The 21,801-nt window shown below is 37.5% G+C and overlaps 1 protein-coding gene across 1 annotated transcript in view; it reads right to left on the bottom strand.

The window, feature by feature from the left end:
• RNF169 (ring finger protein 169) overlaps positions 1 to 21,801 on the bottom strand; it is a 91,670-nt gene that overhangs the window by 15,158 nt on the left and 54,711 nt on the right. Inside the window, exons 3-4 of the mRNA XM_081240307.1 lie at positions 16,466 to 16,612; positions 10,920 to 11,038 (exon numbers count right to left, since the gene is read on the bottom strand). Of these exons, the coding sequence (XP_081096433.1) occupies positions 10,920 to 11,038; positions 16,466 to 16,612 (266 nt within the window). The remainder of the gene's footprint in view (positions 1 to 10,919; positions 11,039 to 16,465; positions 16,613 to 21,801) is intronic.

Below are 21,801 nucleotides of genomic sequence, written 5' to 3'. Positions count from 1 at the left end.
AAGACGGAAGAAAGAGCCCAGAGTCAGCAACAGAGACATCAATAGTTTAATGGGATTAAACAGGGACCTCACATGTCTGAAGCAAGGTCCTGGAGTGACAGCCCACTGTGTGCAGCAGACAGTGGGCAAGACATGGCAGTGGTCTTCACTACCAGGGGGAGAGGAAGGTTACCAGTTATAGGGGGAATTGATGTCAGGTTGGCTCATCAGTTACCAGGGAATGAGCAGAGGAGCACGCCCCTTACTGCCCCTTTGATAAGCTATCATGGTGGAGATGTTCTGATCTAAAGATTAGAACAATCACTAGATGGGGAGGGGGGAGGGGGTACAAGTATATAGGCATTTACTGATTAGGCTCTATGATTAAGAGGGAAGGTCAGTTATGTGAGTAGGGTGTAGGTGAAGCAGGGACTGGTTGAGCAGGCGATGTACAGAGAGCAAGAGAACAGCCATCTTAGGTGGCCTGATAATACAGTGTCTTGGAGAGAATGGCTTTAAGTTGAGTTTGTTTGGTAACCTATGAGCTTCACAAACTTAGATATCCAAATATCTCCCCAGATTTGGGAAGTTCTCAGCTCTTATTAATTAATTTATTTATTTTTTCATCTTTATTGGAATATAATTGCTTTACAGTGTTGTGTTAGTTTCTACTGTACAACAAAGTGAATCAGCTATACATATACATATATCCCCATATCTTGTAGCTCACTGAGCTTCCTTAAAACAGCTAATTTGAAGTCTTTGTTGGATAAATCACAGATCTCCATGTTTTCTGGGATCCAATACTGGAAGACTGTTGTGATCTTTTGATGCTGTCATGATTCCTTGAGTTTTCATGTTCCTTGATGTTTTGCATTGCTGTCCTCACATTTGAAATAGCAGTCACCTCCTCCGAACTTTACTAACTGCCTTCAGGAGAGAAAAACCTTCCAACGGCTCTGGTAGGGATGCTGGGATTTTCTCAGATCTTCTATGGATACACCAGCTCCTTGCTTTCTCCCTCTGTGGCAAAATTCTCAAGCTTGTATGCCTTCTCTTGATCCTCCAACACACCAGGCCGAAAGCTGACAGCCTCCATTTTGTTTTCCCAAGGGTGGCAATAAAGCTCATTTGTGGTCTCTCCCTTGCCCACAGATTCTAGCTGGCTTTCTACACATGCTTACTGGCCATTTGCCAAAACTCGCTCACTGCCACTGGGAGCATGCACAGGGAACTGGCCACAGGGTGGAAGCATGTGTGAATGAGGCATGTGGAGCGATGGGAGTGCCCTTGGGCCAGTTGGGAGGATCCACAGGTGAGGCTTCCCCAGTGACTTGTGGGTGGAGTCTGTAATGTAGTTAGTAAGATCCTCATCCCTTTAATGCCCTCTGAGAGTCCTATCTGCTGCTTTCCCAGACTCTTCCTTCCCCTAGGTCATGTAGATCATGATTCAATACTCTGGTTGAGGCAGGAGAGAAATGGGAAAAGCCAGGTGTATACAGTTGGAGAAGCCAGGTGTTCACTCACACGCTCTTACTTTCTCCCACAGGGGCAATCACCAGCCAGGAAAATCTCTCTTGAACCTGAGTTCTGCTGCCCTGGGGTAGGGGTGATGCAGGTTAAGTCAAAGTGTTTCTCTCACCCTCTCTAATGCATCAAAGCTTGTACTTTTTTTCCTCCAATGGTGTGTTGGAATATAGATTCATAAAGGATATTGGTCTGTAGTTTTCTTTTCTTGTGATGTCTGCATATGGCTTTGGTATCAGGGTGATACTGGCTTCAAAGAATGAATGAATCGGGAAGTATTCACTCCTCTTCTAATTTTTGAAAGAGTTTGAGAAACATTCATGTTGATTCTTTTTTAAATGTTTGGTAGTAACACCAGTGAAGCCATCTGGTCCTGGGCTGTTCTTTGCCAGATGTGTTTTGATTACTGGTTCAACCTTTTCACTTGTTATAGGTCTATTCAGATTTTCAATTTCTTCTTGAATCAGTTATTTTGTTTCTAGCTAGGTATACAGTATTATTCAAGTCTTCTATATCCTTTGTTTATCTTTCATCTGTATAGTCTACCCATCATTGAAAGTGGGTGTTAAAGTCTCCAACTATTAATATTAAAATGTCTATTATTCCCCTTAATTCTGCCCAGTTTTTGCTTCACATATTTCATGGACCCATAATTAGGTGTACATGTGTTTACAGCTGTTATATCTTCTTTGCGGATTGACCCTTTTATAATTATACAATGCCTCTCTTTGTCTCTTGTAATAATCTTTGTCCTAAAGTCTATGTTGTCTCATATTGTATAGCTATTCTAGTTCTCTTTTGGTCACTGTTTACATCTTTCACTTTCAACCTACTTCTGTCTCTGGATCTAAAGTGAGTCTCATCATATATTTGGACTATACTGTTTTTAAATCCATTCTGCCAATCTCTGCCTTTTAACTGGAGAGTTTAATTCATTTACATTTAATGTAATTACTGATAAGGAAGGACTTCTGCAATTTTTCTATGTATTATCTGTATGTCTTGTACCTTCTTTGTTCCACAATGTCTCCATTAATACCTTCTTTTGTGTTAGATATCTCCTACTGTACCCTTTTGATTTCCTTCTTATTTCTTTAACTATGTAAGTTTTAGTTATTTTCTTAGTGGTTGCCCTGGGGAATTACAATTAACATCTTAATTGAAAACAATATATTTGAAATTAATACCAACTCAATTTCAATAGCATACATAAACTTTGTTCCTATATAACTATATTCCCCCAGTGTTGTTATTGTCACATGAAGAGTCACAAAAATCATGAATGTGAAAATATCGTGTAAACCATCAACATAATATATAGATATTATTATTGTAGTACTTGGTCAGGTTAAGAGGCTTCAGTGCGGGCTTCCCTGGCGGCGCAGTGGTTGAGAGTCCGCCTGCTGATGCAGGGGACACGGGTTCGTGCCCCGGTCTGGGAAGATCCCACATGCCGCAGAGCGGCTAGGCCCGTGAGCCATGGCCGCTGAGCCTGCGCGTCCGGAGCCTGTGCTCCGCAAGGGGAGAGGCCACAACAGTGAGAGGCCCGCCTACCGCAAAAAAAAAAAAAAAAAAAAAAAAAAAAAAAAAAAGAGGCTTCAGTGCAGTAAACTTGATAATGTTCCTAAGATTTAAGAGCTCAAACAATACCTTTGCTAAAAAATAGAGGAAGTAACTACTACTCCCACCTTTGTGCACATCCATTTCTATATTCCCAAACCCTCACACACTGCCTGGCACATAGTGGATATATTCAATAAATTTCTTATAAGTGAATAAAAATATATACAGAAATGCCTATGACATCCTTAAGGAAAGGAAAGAAAACTTCATCATTTATTAGGAATCTATTATCTGTCAGGCACTGTGTGTTTTAAATATACTGTACCTCATTTAATCCATATAGAAACCCTATAAATCAGCATCCTCAATTTACAGACAAAGAACTGAAGGAAGTGATTTTTCCAGGTCACACAGCTGAAGCCAAAGTTTAAATCTGTATCTCCAAGACTCTAAGGCCTGTGCTCTTTCTACCACAGCATACTGATCTTACATTCTACTCTACTCTGCCACAGAATAGACCCAGCACGTCTAGAGAAGTTCTCTCTTCCAAACACATAATGAAGTCATAAACAAGAGACAGCAGCATTGTCTGAAAGGCAACTAGCTTAAAATTTCCACTGCCAAGGGACCAGATGGTTTCTGGGATTTCTAGTTAAGCTAAAAATACCCACCACCACAATGCATCTGACTTACAAACAAAGAAAAGGAGGAGCAGCCAGTATAAACATGCAGCTGGAAAGCTAGAAGATTTAATGCTTATAAAGCACTGCTTAAAGGGTTTTCAAATGGTATTACATGATATAAAACATTAGATAGCTCATGTTATTAATTGCTCACTCATCACTCTCTCTGTCTCTCACATACCCATACCACATTAGTTTTTTAATCAAACTCTCAGGTCTGGCAGAGTTGAGTTCCACCAAGAAGCTGAAGGTCAGAGAGGATCCTCCTCCCAGCCCCTAGCCTGGGTGTGTGAGGCCTCCCACCACCACACACGTACTTGAATAAAAGCAGTAGCTTCCTTAGGCCTAGCTGTAGCTGCCACGCACCCAGAAATGGGTAAAATTTTGTTACAATCCTTCCCTTGTATATTTATTGTTGGGTTATCTGCCTTGTGTATACTAGCATTCTTTCTATTTTTTTTTTTTTTAACTAACTAACTAACTAACTTATTTATTTATTTATGGCTGCATTGGGTCTTCGTTTCGGTGCATGGGCTTCTTATTGCGGTGGCTTCTCTTGTTGCGAAGCATGGGCCCTAGGCGGGCGGGCTTCGGTAGTTGTGGCACACGGGCTTCAGTACTTGTGGCTCACGGGCTCTAGAGCACAGGCTCGGTAGTTGTGGCGCACAGGCTTAGTTACTCTGCGGCATGTGGGATCTTCCTGGACCAGGGCTTGAACCCATGTCCGCTGCATTGGCCAGGGGATTCTTAACCACTGCGCCACCAGGGAAGTCCCTCTTTCTTTTTTTAAAGTGTAAAATTTAATGGTTTTTAGTATATTCACAGAGTTATTTAACCATCACCACAATTTTAAAACATTTCCATCACCTCATAAAGAAACCTCATACCCTTTAGCTATTACTCCTAAACCCCGCCTTCTCCTCCAGCCCTAAGCAACCACTGATCTACTTTGTCTCTACATATTTGCCTATTCTGGACATGCACTAGTATTTGTTTGCTGATGGATAGGAACATTGTTTCCACAGCTGTATTTCAAAAGGCCTAGAGTAATGCAAAAGGATTTGAGTCCCCTCAAACAACAGGATAACTGGACAGCTTCTTACCCACCTCTATACAATCTTGTATTTTTTTAGAACAAGGCGGTATAAATTATTTAAACAAACAGAAGGAAGGAAGCTTTCTGTTGTAAAGGTAGATAATTTCAAGACAAAGAGCTAAGCACAGAGCTTTCTGTCACAGGGTTCTGACAATGGTTTGCTAGAAAGAGCACAGGTTTGGAGTCAAGAGAGACCTGAGTTCCAATTCCATCTCTGTCACTCTACTCAGGTGAGAAGTTCTGGGGTGAGTTACTTAACCTCTTTGAACTGCATTTTCCTTAGCTGAAAAATGAGAATGTTATAAATCTTATAGGATTAATGTAAGAACTAAAGGAAACGAGGTATGTAAAGTACTGAACATGGCAGGAAGCCCTGGGGAAAAGCTAGTTCCCTGATGCTACCCATCACCATCCTGCCAGACTCCTCTGAAAACCACCAGTATATTTCTACTTTAGTATGGCAGAGAGATTACTGACACCTCTAAAACCTGCTCCTTAAATTCCACATCACTTCTCCTTAAGCTATCTTCCTTTTCCATCCATACTCCATACTTTTAACAAGATTTGTCCTCTTAACCAGCTCATCCACTTGATTTGCTTCTATTCTTTTATCCCTCCCCCAACACACACACACACATGCGCGCGCACACACACACACACACACACACACACACACGACCTGCCCCAGGCCATCATCAAGCCTTGTGGTTTCTTTTAAATCACTACCTCATTTTTCTCTCATAGTCTCCTTTCCCTCATGATTACTGTTTGGACTATTCCCCACACATAACTTGCTAAGTCTAATCCTGAGATTTTTACAGAACTCACTAACTGCCCTTACCCTTTCCTTTTCATGCCCTGGTCACATTTCCTCCACCTTTTAAAACCCTGCTCTAAGCCACTTCTAGACACTTCAGTTTTAGAGGTGAAAAGAATCTTAAGAAATCATTCAGGGAAATCCCCTGCCCAGCAATAGGTAGGGCATAACAACTTGCATTTTACATAAATGATACAGAAGGAGGTCAACTGATTTTACTCAAGCTCATACCACTACTTCCCTAAAACTCCCTAGACTGGCTTCTCCACCCTCACCTCTCTGGTTTGCCTCCTTTTATCAATTCTAAAGCTAGCCCTCCAGGGCTTCCCTGGTGGCACAGTGGTTAAGAATCTGCCTGCCAATGCAGGAGACACAGGTTCAAGCCCTGGTCCAGTAAGATCGCACATGCTGCGGAGCAACTAAGCCCGTGCGCCACAACTACTGAGCCTGTGCTCTAGAGCCCGCGAGCCACAATTACTGAAGCCCGCGTGCCTAGAGCCCACGCTCCACAACAGGAGAACCCACCGCGATGAGAAGTCTGTGTACCACAAGGAAGAGTAGCCCCCACTCGCTGCAACTAGAGAAAGCCCGTGCACAGCAACGAAGACCCAACACAGCCAAAAATAAAATAAATTAATTAAAAAATAATAAAGCTAGTCCTCCAGTATCACATCATTTATGTGTCTGGTATCTGTCTGCTGAAAGCATCTATATTTTCATTCGTTCATTTTAAAAAAGAGGAACAAGTCTGCATATTTTAATTCACTCCAACACTGGCTGGGCATGCAGTTAATATGACTGAGTCTGCAGTCAGTCTCTGTCTCTATCTCTCCTTATACACACACCTTAGAGGAAGCACAGACACTTCAGGTCTCTTTGGCTGCACCCCACTCTGAACCACAGACTCAGGCTTAAAGTATTTGGACATTAGAAAACAAAATAATGTAGTTAATTTCTACTTAATTAAGGCTTAATTATTACTCAGTGTAACACAGATTTTTCTTTTACAGAATCTATAAAAAGGATCCTCATAAGCTACTGCTAATGTATTAAAGAGCTAAAGGCAACTTTATAGTATAAAAGTTTTATCAGTGTGGTCATTAGACTCCCCCTAAATCCCATATTAATCCAATGGAATCTAGTCTAAACAACAGCCACCAGACAATCTGTTTCCTCCACAGCTCCCAGAGTACTCCCTCCTAGAGACTCTGCAAGTTTGACAACTCTGAAAAAGCCCCCTTTAACCTACCCAAGGGCACAAGACCTATCTCATTAAACAATCCACAAGTATTTACTGAGCCTCTACTATGTGCCAGGCACTGTACTAAGTACTGTAAATACAATGGTAAACAAGATTTTTGTCCCTGCTTGCAAAGGATTTAAAGCCTAGTGGGAAAATGGGCAGAGGCAGCATAGGGATCTATAAGAAAGTCATGGGGGACAAAAGGGTATAGTGGAAAGAGCCAAGAAATCTCAGTTCTAACTCACTGTCCTACTACTCTAGCAGTCTAAGATTTGGCAAGCCATGGTCTCTCGCTGAGCTTTAGTCTTCTCACCCATAAAACAAAGGAATTAGATAAAACAGTATTTAAGACCCTTTTCAGTTCTGAGAGTTCTAAAAGAAGATAACAAAATAGCAGCAGCTATACTCACTGAAGGCTTATCATATGCCAGTAATCTCACTAGGCACCATTTACTTAAGATACAGTTTTATACAGAATGGCAGTACTGGCATTACTGCATCACTTTCTTTTCTTCATTTTTTAAACTGGAAGGAGGATAGATGGTTTGATTATATTTCTTTTTATGGTTATACTCTATTCCCAAGAAGAATTTTAAGTGACTTACAGTAAAAATGCATAAAGAATGAGCGTTAATAGAGAATAAAGACCACATTAAGTAATAAATATGAGAAGAGTATACCAAAAATTATTTCTTTAATTATATGCCATGTTGGAAGGCCATGATGACTGAATTGAAAACTCTGTCTTAATTCTAAACTTCCTGACAGCCAAAGCAAAGAGGAAAACACAAATGAACGTGTAGCTCTTAGAAAAGACACTAGCTCAACAGAGAAAGTTTTTCCAGACTGAGCTTTTAGAATAACTTGCAACCACGTTTTTTGTTTGATTCTTCTAGTGGTGAAGAGGGCATGAGGAATGAAGGGAAATAAATTTAAACAAATAAACAAACCAGCTTTTCAGATATTTAAAATAAAAGCCTAACTTTATAATTATATATCTTATGGTTCAAGTAATTCTTTTCAATTCACATATATTTTATAATTTACTTAGAAATGACCTTGGGTTAACTATTACTCTATCTGCCTATTTGGAAGAAGTTTCATTTTCAAAGGGCTATAGAACTTTATTAATAGTGCTGCAAAACATTCTTTGCTTTGAATGTTTCAAATGAAAATAGACTGAGCTACTGGCAAGACTCGGCCAGAATCTATTGATGGATTCCTTCCAAAATAACCATCCTATCAGGACTACTCACTCTTAACTCCATGCTTTTGGGCTTAAGAAAGAAAAGTTTATAAAGTGGATAAGTAAAATAAATGCAGATTAATTTGATTTAAATACAGATGTAAAAAACTTTAAAGCTTTTACAGATGAACTCTCTTTAGGAAACAAACTTGCAGAGAAAAACCTATTCTTCTGTTATTGCTTAACAGACAGAAAAAAATGCATTTGAAATATCCCAAAACTGTTAACAATGCTAATTCTTTTTTTCTTGTGGTAAAATATATATAAGATGAAAGTTACCATTTTAACCATTTTAAGTTTACAGGCACATCGCTATGTAACCATCACCATGCTAATTCTTTTTTAATATATCCATATGCCTCATCTCATTGTCAGCACTAACAACTTCATATTGTTTTCCTAAATATCATTTAGAATTGAAACTTAATATTTTCTTAACTAAGAAGTAAAACATGTTGACTAAATAAGAGATGCAATTCACAGTATTACCATAATAAATTTTCCAACCTAAAGTTTCCATGACATCAGCAAACTATTTCCTAAAAAGATAACTCTACCAACCAAATCCAATTAATTTTTTTAAAAACTGTACTAATAACTGAACTCAGCCCACAACCTTGGGTATTTGGAAAAAATAAATGCTGAAATCCATAAATGTATAATACTGATTGCAACATTTCTTAACAATAACATGTTAAGTAAATATTTTCCTATAAATTAATCCCATTGTGACTCAACGATACATACTAAGGGCAAGGATGGGCCAAGGAGCAGGAAAAGAAGATATACCACACATATTCCAGAGCCACACATAATCAAAAGCACACCCCTCTGTATAGACTTTACATTTTGCCCTTTAGAGAAGAATTTTCTAAGTTCCTTGGTAGGCATTTCTAAGTAACAACATATTAACCTTCTACCCACTTTAAAAGAATGAATTACAGGGGTAGAGACTGGAATTGGTAATAAGTAGTTCACCTATCCAGTGTCCACTCCAATTAACTGGGTAGTAACACTCCAATTAATTTGGCCTTGGCATCATATTTGGGTTTTAATAAAATTTTCCTTTTTCCCAAGTAGTTTCAAATGAAGAGATATTAATTAACTAATCACAGACTGCCTAAAGCAACATTTATTTGTTTCAAGGGATATTTATTGTGACTTGATTGGAATTAATATGATCTTTTTCTCTTTTCAGTAGATCCCTCTAATAATCATTAAGATACACCCGCTATAAAAGGGGAAAAATCCACATACACATTCAGAAGCTGACGATTCTTAGTCAAGCAATCTTGAATTTTTTAACTTTAACTTTAACAGGGCATCTATAGTTCAAGCTCATATGTACAAAGCAAGAGTTTCATCATCACCATAAATGGTTAAGTACACTGGCTTACATCTTACGTATTGGGTTCTCATTTCATCAGTCAAGCTACAGTGGCTACAATCCAGTGGCTCTTCAACAAATGTCAAATGAGTGAATAAACTGTTTAGGAAAGGGCCTTCCTGGAAGGAGTTACCATCACCCAGAGAAGGGGAGGCATTTAAGAGAAGGAGAGGTTTAGCGAATTTTACTCACAGAAATAACAGGAAATGCTCAATATTCTGTAATAACCTATATGGGAAAAGAATCTCAAAAAGAACGAATATATGTATATGTATAACTGAATCACTTTGCTGTACACCTGAAACTAACACAACATTGTAAATCAACTATACTCCAATAAAATTTAAAAAAGAAAAAGAAAACAGGAAAATCAGAACATATACCAAAAGGATTCAGATATAAAAACAACAGGGTTCACAGTAGTATGAACTTTATAACATTCTTAAACTTGGTAGATTTTTTGGGTCATATTTATTAGTGAGTAGCAATAAAAAAGCCTTAAGATATAAAGGGTCCAGGTATATGTCCATAGGAACAGCAAGAGAGATACACTTCATAGTGCTGTGAGAAGGAGAAGAACCCTAGAAATAAGGGTGAGCAATGCCAGCTTTAAATCAAAAAAGACAACAAAATGGGGTAAAGACTGTGTCTTTTTATATTAAAAGAGAGGGCATGGCACGTAGTACCTACTGTCTGTTGAATAAATGATTCCTTCCAGCCTTCCTCCCTTCTTTCATTTCTTTTTCCCTTCCTTTCCCTCCTGCTATCTATCTACCTACCTACCTATCTATCCATCCATCTATCCATCCTTCTTTCCTTGCTTCCACCAAGCCCTTCATTATTCTTCCATCACCCAACATTCATCCAATTCCTCCTTCCTTTCCTCCCCAGGACCTGCAAAGTCTAAAGGAACAAGAAATGCCTTGACAAAGGTCTTAAAAACTTTTTAGTTTGCCCTCTTGAAACCTATCAATATATATTTTAGTTCCAGGCATTCAAAATAAATCAACTCTGGCCTCAAGTTCCTATTAAGAGGAAAAAAGTCCACAAAGAAAATCCATGGATATTGTCTTCAATATCAATGGTTGTTGAAGAAGGCTTTGTTGTTTCCTCCCAGAAAAGAAAGTTCAACTCTGCCGCAGAGCAATTAGTACAATCTTACCCTGAGGATACCCGAAATGGGTAAAATTTACTTTTCTTTAAAATTTCAGGTCAGCCCCTTATTCCTAACCCATATTTGAAAACCAGTTCCCCCATTTTCCCCCACTCCCACCTCCCCCAAAGTAGCTACAACATACACCTTAAAGCTCCCCCAGTCCCTTTTGTCTCATATCCCAAAATGAAAGAACCCTGACTGAATTCAGTATCAGTCTCTTACCCTGCCAGGAAAGATAAGGAGTAGGAGTTGTTCTTGGAAACAAATGCCGAGCGGTGTGTCTGTATCATCTTGCCTCGAGAAGGTTCTTCATTCTCTGAATCTGAGAGACGTGCAGGACACTGGCAGGAGACAAGGGAGACAACACTGTCCATTTGGGGTTCCCATGGAATCTCCCAAAGCTATTCTTCAAATCTCTCTTTCTATTACATGTTCTCTCTGAGTTCCAATCTATGTTTCCAACTGCCTCTTGGGATCCCAATCTGGATATCCCAAATGCAGCTCAAACTTAATATATCCAAAATCAAACTCAATATTTCTCTTCTCTAAGTCCCCCTACCAACCCAGTTAGAAGCTTCAATGTCACCCATGACTCTTTCCTTTCCTTTCTTCAAAGTCATAATAACACTGTATAGAGGTTTTGAGTACCCCAACACATCCAAATATTTTATTTCATCTACTCTTTAACCTACCCCACTAAGAAGGGATTATTACCTTTTACAGATGGCAAACTGAGGCTCAGAGTAGTTCATCTGCCTAGGATTGTAGAGTTAATAAGTAGTTAACGTTGGCACTGTGATCCAGAGCATCTGTCTCCAAACTGCCTCCACGTCATTTCTACTTTGCTCCATTCTGCTCCTCTAATGTCTTTCAGATCTAACTCTTCTCATGAATACTCATTGTCACTGTCTTTCCTTAGATTCTCATCATCTTCTGCCTCGACTACTGCAATAATCTACTTACAGGTCTTGCTCTCTCCAGCCTTTCTTCCCTCCAATCCCCTCCATATTATCAAACACACAGACAGAATCCCATCACTCCCCTGCTTAACCTTTGGTGACTTCAGGATAAAGTCTAAATACCTCAGCATGATCCAATAACCTTCAGAAACTAGATCCAATCTTCCTCCAAGTTTTTCTCCCACCAGTTCCAACACAGGGAACTCCTTGAGCTCTACTGCAATCATACTACTTTCTAGTCTCCACATGTACCATCATAGTCTTTCAAAACTCCTATTCTTTTGCACATGCTCTTAGTCTCTTTGCCTAAGATTCTCCTTCCACATTCTCTGCCTATAAAATACTCACTGGCCTTTCAGAGGCATCTTAAATGTCACTTTTGCTTCCAAATACCCTTAGATCAGCTTTTTCCATCTTGCTGACACTCATTCATTTACCTTCATTTTATTTTAGAATCTCTTTTTGAGTCTTTAAATTTACATTCAAAGTTTCTTTTACGTGTGTCTTTTGCATACACATATGAGGATTTGCTCATGATTCAGTACGAGTGTCTTCTTTATAGGGGGAGCAACTAATCACACTGAACTGTAGCTTCTTATTTAGGAGTCTGATTTCTGCTGTAGACAACAGACTCTTTGAGAGCAAGTGACCACCTTTTCTTTAAAACTTCTGATACCATTATATAGTACGTAAACAAAAAAAGTCTAATAATCTAATGATTAACCAGTTTTCTAATGATTAAATGACTATCAAAGTTAGAGTTGTAGACAGAGGCATGCAAGGCATCTTATGGCTCAGAGCACCCTGTATTCCTTAAATGCTTTGTTATTCTCTAGGTTGACAGGCACATTCATACAACAGGCTATGTTTTCAACAGCCTTTAAGAAACAGTTGAAAGATTACAATTTACAGAGAAGCTTTTCAATTCTGTAGGGTATCTATCACTCCTTAAAGAACCCTGTTGTACAAACTATTCACTGGAGAAACTTTAATAGCACTAACCCATTACAAATTTATTGGAAAGAAAGAAAAAGTTTTGACATCAACAGACTCAACAGGGGATAAATAATGACAATTGTTTTTAGGTGTTTCTGAATAATCAATTCGGTACCAAATAAAAGAATGTTCAAATTCCAGCTCTATTACTTAGCTATCACTGTCACTATAGGTTAGTTGCTTTACCTTTCTGAGCCTCAGTTTCTCATCTATAAAATTAAAAATGATCTGTCTACTACGTATATTGTGATAAACCATTAAAAACACAGTGCATTAGCTCACAAGTAGTAAGTGCTCAACAAAAGATAGATTTTATTTATATCAATCTTAATACTATTAATCTTTTAAGAAAAAACTCTGGTATTACAATAGGTATATGCCAGGTTCCTTTTAATTGTTGAAAATAAATTTACATTATTATAAATAAATAATTATATAAACAGAAGGTGCCCTGACCCCCAATCCCTCTATATTTCTACCCTCACAAAACCTAGAGCCATAAGATAGGAAAATATTTACCTCTCATCTTTAACTTTGGATAAAAACAAGCATATAGGACTATCGATTCCTAAAATGGAAATCTCTAAAATGATATTTTTTTAAATGTTGTGCCTAAAAAAAAATTAAAAGAATGATAATACCCAGGGTTGGCAAGGGTGTAAGGAAATTAGTTTAGTACATTTGTTTACTATTGTTTAATACAAACTTTAAAGTTCAAAGTTTAATACAAACTTAATGGAGGTCAACTGAATAATAAGTACCAAAGAGTCTTAAAAAGTACACTCCCTTTGATCTGACCATTCCACTTCTAGTAATTTATAAGGAACTAATGAGACATGTGGATTTCATCACAGCAGTGGTTTAAGACAGCAAAATATCAACAGATTAATTAACTGGATAAATTCTATAGTAAAGAATAACTAGCAGACCACTAAATGATATGGGATTCTTTATTTACATGGAAAGACATCCAGGACTTATAATTTATTAAAGAAGGTTATAAAACAGTATGTATACTGGGTTACATTTTCTGAAAAGAAAAACAATATATTTTATACACACATACACACACACACACACACACACACATACACACACACAAACACACTTAGAAATGAAGTCTGGAAGGATATTCACCAAAATGTTTATAGCAGTTATCTCTAGGTTATGGGATGACAAGCAATTTTTCACTTTCAACTTTATAATCTTTGGTATGACTATAATTGTTACACCAAATTGTTTTCCAACAATTTGCACTATTGTCGGTATTAACTGCATCATAACAAATTGTAATAAATTAAACATCGTGCCTATTTTATTTTCTTTCTGAACAAATAACTGTTTCTAGAATAAGCACTTTTCTTCCTCTATTTGGATTCAACTTGATAAACACGTATCAAACACTTGTGATGTGCAAGGTACTATGGGAGATTTAAAAAACAGTAAGACACACAAACAACCATAATGTAAGGAAGAATGAAATAAGTCCTATAAAAGTTACAAAGTGAGGAGAGGAAAGTTGAAGTGAATGGATGATGGGAGTGGAGAAAAAGTGAGGAATCCCTATAGGTTCCAGGAAGGTGACAGCTTTTGAACTGGACATGGAAAGATAAATAGCCTTTCAACAGGTAAGGTCAGTGTCATTTCAATGAGATGAAATGCAAGAGCAAGGATTCTCAGGAGGGAAAGCATAGATTATACATTTGGGGGAAAGCAAACAGCTCTGTTCCCTGGAGTTCTCGGATGTAAGCAAAAATGGAAAGATAAGCTAGAATAATACTAAGGACCTGAATGTTGGGGTGAAGAGTTCTCATTTAATTCCACAGGAAATGGGGAGCCACTGAGGTTTTTAGAGCAGGAGGGTGAAATGATCAGTCCAGCTCTAATCATAATACTCTCTCTATAAAATATAATCCTTCAGCTGGCTTTTCACTGAGACCACTTGAGCTTCTTTTCAGTCCCAATATGAACGTATCCTTGGCTAAACTAAATGAAATTATTTGTTCAACACCAAAATTTCTTAAGACATATTTAAAGTAAAATTGTAAAAGTCCTCAAAAATATAAAATATAAAAGCAAACAGAAAAAAGGTAAAATCACAAAAATCTAAAACTTAAAGTGTTCATAGATCTGATTTTATTCAATGTACAGGAAATTTTGCAAAATTGGCCATTGCCAATCAGGATTGGTACTTCCTGATTCCTTTTAAGATTAAATTTCAGGTTGATGTAATTAATTTCTACTTCAAAGGTTATAGTGGCAAAAGAAAAAATAATTAGAGCAATTTCCCATCCTTGTTATGAATTAATACTAAAGATCATTTCTTGGAGGAAACCTAGATCTGGCAAGGCCAAAAACAATAGGTTCTTTCTATCAAAAGGACTATAGTAAAGAGTAAGCTCTCTTTGTCAAAACTGGTTTGTCCTAAAAAGAAATGTCTTTCTGGGCTGTTTTCCCTGAGGACACTAATGGACAGTCCTGTGGGGTGAAGAGGCAGAGTTTGCGGTCTTTAGAGACTACAGACAACAGTTGGGGCTATTAGTCAGAAGACATACTATATGCACAAGACTATCATATATTTTATTCTTGCCTTCCTAGATAAACTGTATTCTCTCCAAAAGCAGTCTTTTTCCTTTTGTAGTTCCCAATGAACAGAGCATTGAGAGTACATAAGCATTTCATATTTGTTAAACTGAATCTTTTAGAAGGTTGGAATGCAAATGGTTGTTTTGAAAAATAATTAAATAGTAACAATTATTATTATTATAACTGGGGTAAAAAAGCCCCACATATACATTGACAGTCAGCAAATACTATCAATCCAAGAAAGCTTAAGTAATCTCAAATTCTGAAGTTCAGGAAAAATGCCTTTGCAAAGAGTAAGCCTACAGCACAGAGAAATTAAGTAACCTGGCCAAAGTTGTACAATCTGTTACAATGCTGGGACCTGTTTAACAGGCAGACTTCAGGTCTAGAGACATTTTTTCCCTCTATTCTGGTATGTGGTCTATCTTTATATATAGTAAAGCTTTATTAAATCCACCTAATTAAAAATATAGCCTGAAATACTAACAAGCCTGAATTACAAAACATTTTAATAGATATGACTCTAAAGGTATGCTAAGTACATATAGCAAGTAATACAAGATGTCTAATCCAATATGAATTACTAAAGAAAAAAAAAACAATTGTAATCATCCATTTGAGCCGTAATCAGTGGATCCTCCAAAAGTGCTTTCTTGTATTAGCTAACTATACCATTTACAACATTTTCCAGTAATTTGCTTGGTAAATAAGTAATGAAAAAAAATTCAGGCAAGATTTGGCCCAATTAGAAGTATAATTAGGTTAAGTTTAAACTAAGTAATCTAATATTGAGGACCTACTTTGTAAATAGAACTGTGCTGTTTGGGGCATTATAAAGAGTAAACGGAAGTAAAATACAAACTATAAGGAAATCTGTATGTGTTTGAGGATATAACACATACAGAACTCAGATGTCAAATAACAACTCATAAATCAAAATGACAATATATGTATAAAACTTACCACAAGTAGTAAACTATACTAGGTTTTTCCTCTCACTCACCTTTTTTCCCCACTGTTCCCCCTTAATCTTTCCACACAAGTCTCACTGTCCCATTCACAAATCATTTTCTCCAGCTCTTCATCTGAATGCTAAGTTCTTCACTACTCTTAAGCAGCACAGTCAATGACTGTTACTGTTCAGCAACAAAGGTTTTTCAGATCCACATCACCTGGGCTAATTGCTGATTTTGAGGCAGGTGTCCATCAAAAAGGTGATCTACTTACACGCTCTAGATTTGTCTTCAGTACTAATGGCTCATCTCTTTTTTTCTGTTCATCCATTTTCCTTTTTCCCATTTCTGTATCCTCTGGTAACAGCCTGTGGATTTGATCTTCAGAGGTTTTCTCCTCTTGTAACTTTTCTTCTCTCAGCTAAAAATACAAATCACACCAAGACAGTAGTTTTAGGCAACTATAGACTTAAAAACATCTTTTATTCAGTAGTCTATCAGAACAAACAGGAAAGTTTTGAGACTATTTTCTTATTTGCTATAAAGCCCTCTTAATTTTTAAGTCTACTTTTACTTGAATTTTGCCAAACATTCCCTTCATGGCTTAAGATTTAACTGCTCTGCATTCTTAAGCAATATGAAATCACAAAGGCTAAGATAATACACATAATCAAAAAATAAGGTTTATTCACTTAGCCAAAAAAGGTGGAACCTAAAAACTTTCCTTACTCCCATAAACCAGATATAACTGCACTGGACCAGGAGAACAGCAAAGATGTAGGCCACAGAGGGCCAGAGAAGTTGGTCTAGGCAAGACAGGTCTTTGGGCCTACTGGAAACAGAAAAAATGGCTTATCACAGTTCCAACGTCCTACAATTTACGTGGATCTTGTGATCCACAGGATAGGTCAAGATACACTGTCTACAAAGAAAGTTAAGGCAGACTAACATGCTCCTCATTTGGGGGAGGTAGCATGGCATTATGACAATAAGATGGGTTTTGGAATTTAAAACCCGGGTTCTAGTGGTTCTGTGACTTATTTAGCAGCTATATGACCTTGGGCGAATGAACCACCATATGCTCACCTACAAAACAGGATAATGCTACTTACTTTGCAGCTATTGTTGTAAGAAATAAATGAGATAATAATATAAAGTATTTACTGTAGTATCTTGCTATATACTTACAGTATATCAAGAGTTCCCTTTCCTAACCTCCCTTTATTCTCTTTTCATTGCCTGGGATTTTAATAAAATTTAAATGACAATGTATATGAAAGCAATTCTAGGCTATTAATATTTTTAATCATACTTATAAAATAAAACTAAAGAATAAGTATTTTTCATTGGCTGTCAACTGGGTTAAAAAGCAAAAACAACAATAACAATTAACAACAATAAAATTTAGTCTTATCTTTCCAATTTCCATAGGTATGATTCCAATAAGCCTGAACTAGTCTTTAACATGCTGGGTCTAATTCAAGAGGTTATGAATATGCAAAGAACACCATAAACAATGTTACATCAGGAGGAGATTCAAATGAAATAATGTACTCCCAACTCTGCCCAAGTCAAACAAGAACACAAGAGGAAGAAAGCTAATCCACAGCTAGGCAGAAAGCAAACTTGAAGTCTATGCTAACTGCCCACATGGAAGATCAATGCCTTTTAATGATCTTAGATCAATGCCTTATAATGATCTTAGATGACTACAGGCTACAAAGGGGCATTTCACTTTTAGAGGATAGAAAGGTGGAGTGGCACACACAAAAAACAGGTTTTAGCATCACATTATCATTTACTGAACAGTATGTGTCAGGTGCGGAGCTAAAGCACTGTTAAATGTTATCTCATCATCTCTACTTTAAAAATTAAAAAACAAAACTAAGGTTTAAAAAAACTATGGCAAATTCACAGAGCCATAGCCTTGGAGCTGGAATTCAAATCTATGTTTACCTCAGTTGTTCTCAACCAAGGATGATTTTGCCTCTCAGGATACATCTGGCAATGTCTGGAGACACTTGGCTGTCACAACTGAGGGGATAAGGTGTGTGGTGCTACTGGCATCTAGTGGGTAGAGGCCAGGAACTGCTACTAAACATCCAAAATGCATAGGATAGCCCCCCAAAATATATACATACACAGACGTTGCTATTTTTAGAAAACTAAATATTAAATTTCCTGTTTTACGTATTTTAGTGTTATTTTGTTTTGTGCTTGTGTTTACATACTATGTTCTCTGGCTTTTCTAGTGTTTTAGAATGCATCCTTCGCTCCTAATAATGTTTATGGCTGCTCTCAAAGTTTTTGACAATGAACTTGTGTGCTGTTGGCAAAACAACCTTCTCATTGCAGTGCTGAGTCTCTGCTAACACAGCATCACCTTAAAGGTAAAATTTTACAAAATTGAAAAACCCATATATACATTTAAATCTTCACATAAATCATGTTGGTGTTTTCTCTGTATTGGGTTCTGCAGATGCTTTTTTTTTTGGTCCCTTTTGATGGTTATTTATAAGGACTTGAGAACTTGGTATCTAGGAAAGAGCTTTTATATTCAGCGAAAATGACTCAGTGTCAGAAAATAGCATATAAACTTGAATAAGAAGTATCAATAGCTGCTGCTTATTGAACTCTTCCATGTTTCGGGCATTAAGTTTTTTATAGAGCTTACCTTATCATTATCATTTTATAGACACAAAAATTAACATTCAGTGGTTATTTCCTGAAGTCAGTGTTTGAATATCGAAGAGCTTAGATTTTAAAGCAAACCACTGGCTTCAAATATCACGGTTTCTCAACCTCAGCACTACTGACGTTTTGGGCTAAATAATTCTTTGTTATGGGTAGCAGGAGTTAAGGATGGAGTAGTATAACAAGGAGAGACAGCGAGCCAATAAAAGTGGTTGGCTTGACAGTTGGCTACAGAAGACAATATGAGAAACTGTATGCAATGCAGCTCAAGACTATCAATCAGAAGTGAGAAAGGGGGAAGCATATATATATATATATATATATATGTATATAAATAGACTCCCACTTCCTGCTGACCAAAGTTTGCTCCACTGGATGTTAAATACCCCTGACACTGGCTCGTACAACTCAAATAAGTTCTCATGGTAGGGACTGCAGCAATAACCACAAAGAAGCCCTAGAGCTAAAAGCGAGAGGCAAGCAGTAGGAGCCAAAACAAAAGAGATCTCAGCTTGTACCAAGTGAAGCTGCCCACCACTGTAAGTGGAATGCTTATTACTGCCCCCATTTTTTAAAAATTTATTGGCCACGCCCAGCAGCTCACGGGATCTTAGTTCCCTGACCAAGGATGGAACCCACGTCCCCTGCAGTGGAAGCGGGGAGTCCTAACCGCTGGACTGCCAGGGAAGTCCCTGCCTCCATTTTTAGATGCTAATTATTAAAGAAAAACTATTGACTTCTGTACAGTAATCTCATTCTCAGCCACACTATCAAGAGTACAATGTAATTTTTTTCCTCAAAATATCTTTACTTTTCCATCATTAATTTTTAAAAATAAACTTTTTTTTTTTTTTTTGGCCAGGCCACGTGGCATGCAGGATCTTAGTTCCCCGACCAGAGATCAAACGCCTGAAGTGGAAGTGCAGAGTCTTAACCACTGGACCGCCAGTGAATTCCCAAAAATAAACTTTTAAAAATCAAAGCATTATACACAGTGTACAAATCATAAATGTAAAGCATGACAAATTATACAAAATAAGCACATCCATGTAACTACCACCCAGATCAAGAAACAATATATTACCAGTACCCCTTGTGCTTATTCCTCACCCCAAAGTAACCATGATCCCAGCTTCCCACACCAAAAAGAATCATTTCACCTATTTCTGAAATTTATATAAGTGGAATCTTATATATGTATTGAATCTGTCTTCCTTCAGTCAACATTCCATTTGAGATTCATCCATGTAGTTGCATGTAGTAGGTTGTTCTTTCTCATTGTTTTATAGTATTCCATTGTTTGACTACAAAACAACAATTCTATTTTTAGTGGATATTTGCATAGTTATTAATTTATAGCTATTTACAAATAAACTGTTATGAACATTCTTGAGTATGTATCCTGGTACACATACTGTTCTGTGCTGTATATTCTAAAAGAGAAGCTGTTTAGTCATAACGCACGGGTACACTGCCATAGTTTCCCCAAATTGGTTGTACAAATTACACTCCCACCCCAACCTGCAATGTAGCAGAATGACAGTTGCTCTCAACCTTGTTAACACTCAGTATTGTCTATTTTAGCCACTTCAGTGCATATATATTGATACTGTATTATGACCTCAATTTGCATTTCTCTGATGACTAAAGATCTAGAGCAGCTTTTCATGTCTTTATTGACTATTTGGAAATTCTCTTTTATGACGTGCCTATTCACATTGTTGCCCTTTCTCCTTTAAAATATTTGGGATTTTCCCTAGTAATTTGTAGGAGTTATTTATATATTTTTGAATATGAGGCAGTTTTCAAGAAAAAAAATGATACCTACAAGATACATACATACACTCACCCACACACCCACACTTTTTTTCCCCTCTCACGGTAGCTTGCCTTTATTTATTATTTTTTTTTTTTTGCGGTACGCAGGCCTCTCACTGTTGTGGCCTCTCCCGTTGCGGAGCACAGGCTCCGGACACGCAGGCTCAGCGGCCATGGCTCACGGGCCCAGCCGCTCCGCGGCATGTGGGATCTTCCCGGACCGGGGCACGAACCCGTGGGGATTCTCAACCACTGCGCCACCAGGGAAGCCCGCTTGCCTTTTTCACTCTCTTGTTAGTGCCTTTTAAAGACAAGATGCTCCAGGTTTTAATACAGTTTAATTTAACATTAGTGTTTTTTATATCCCATTTCAGAAATTCTCTCATGGTATCTTTAAGGAGCTTATTATTTGACCTTTCACATTTAGATCTACAATCCACTTTGAACTGATTTTTAAAAAATCAACTATGTTAAGGCATAATCTACATATGATAAAATGATCACATAGAATGCACAGCTCGATGAATTTTGACAAATGTATATATCCATGTAACTGTATCCCTAATCAAGATATAGAACATTTTTACCACCCAAAAAAGTCCCTTCAAACCCACTAGTGGGAATTCCTTGGCGGTCCAGTGGCTAGGATTCTGTGCTTTCACTGCCGAGGGCCCAGGTTCGATTCCTGTCCAGGAAACTAAGATCCCACAAGCCTTGCAGCACAGACAAAAACAAAAACAAAGACAAACGACAAAAAAAAAAAAAAAACACTAAAAAAACCCCACTAGTAATCAATCTCCCACGCTACTCAGCCCTAAGCAACCCTTAATCTTATAACTATGACTACAGATTAGTTTTGCCTGTTATAAAATCATACAGCATATATTCCTTTATGTCAGGATTCATTCACAGCATATTTTTGATATTCATCCATGTTACTAAGTTTATTATATTATATTCCTTTTATGGATGAGTTATATTCCATTGTATGAATATACCACAATTTGTTTATCCATTCAAGTATTGTACATTTGGGCTGTATTCAGTTTGGGGCTGTTATAAAGCTGTTATGAACATTCATGTCTTTTTGTGAACAGA

The sequence above is a fragment of the Mesoplodon bidens genome (assembly GCF_964165515.1).
Source record: "Mesoplodon bidens genome assembly, chromosome: 7".
Taxonomy (NCBI): domain Eukaryota; kingdom Metazoa; phylum Chordata; class Mammalia; order Artiodactyla; family Ziphiidae; genus Mesoplodon; species Mesoplodon bidens.
The sequence above is the reverse complement of the archived record's forward strand: the minus strand, read 5'-3'. Positions and strand labels throughout refer to the sequence as shown.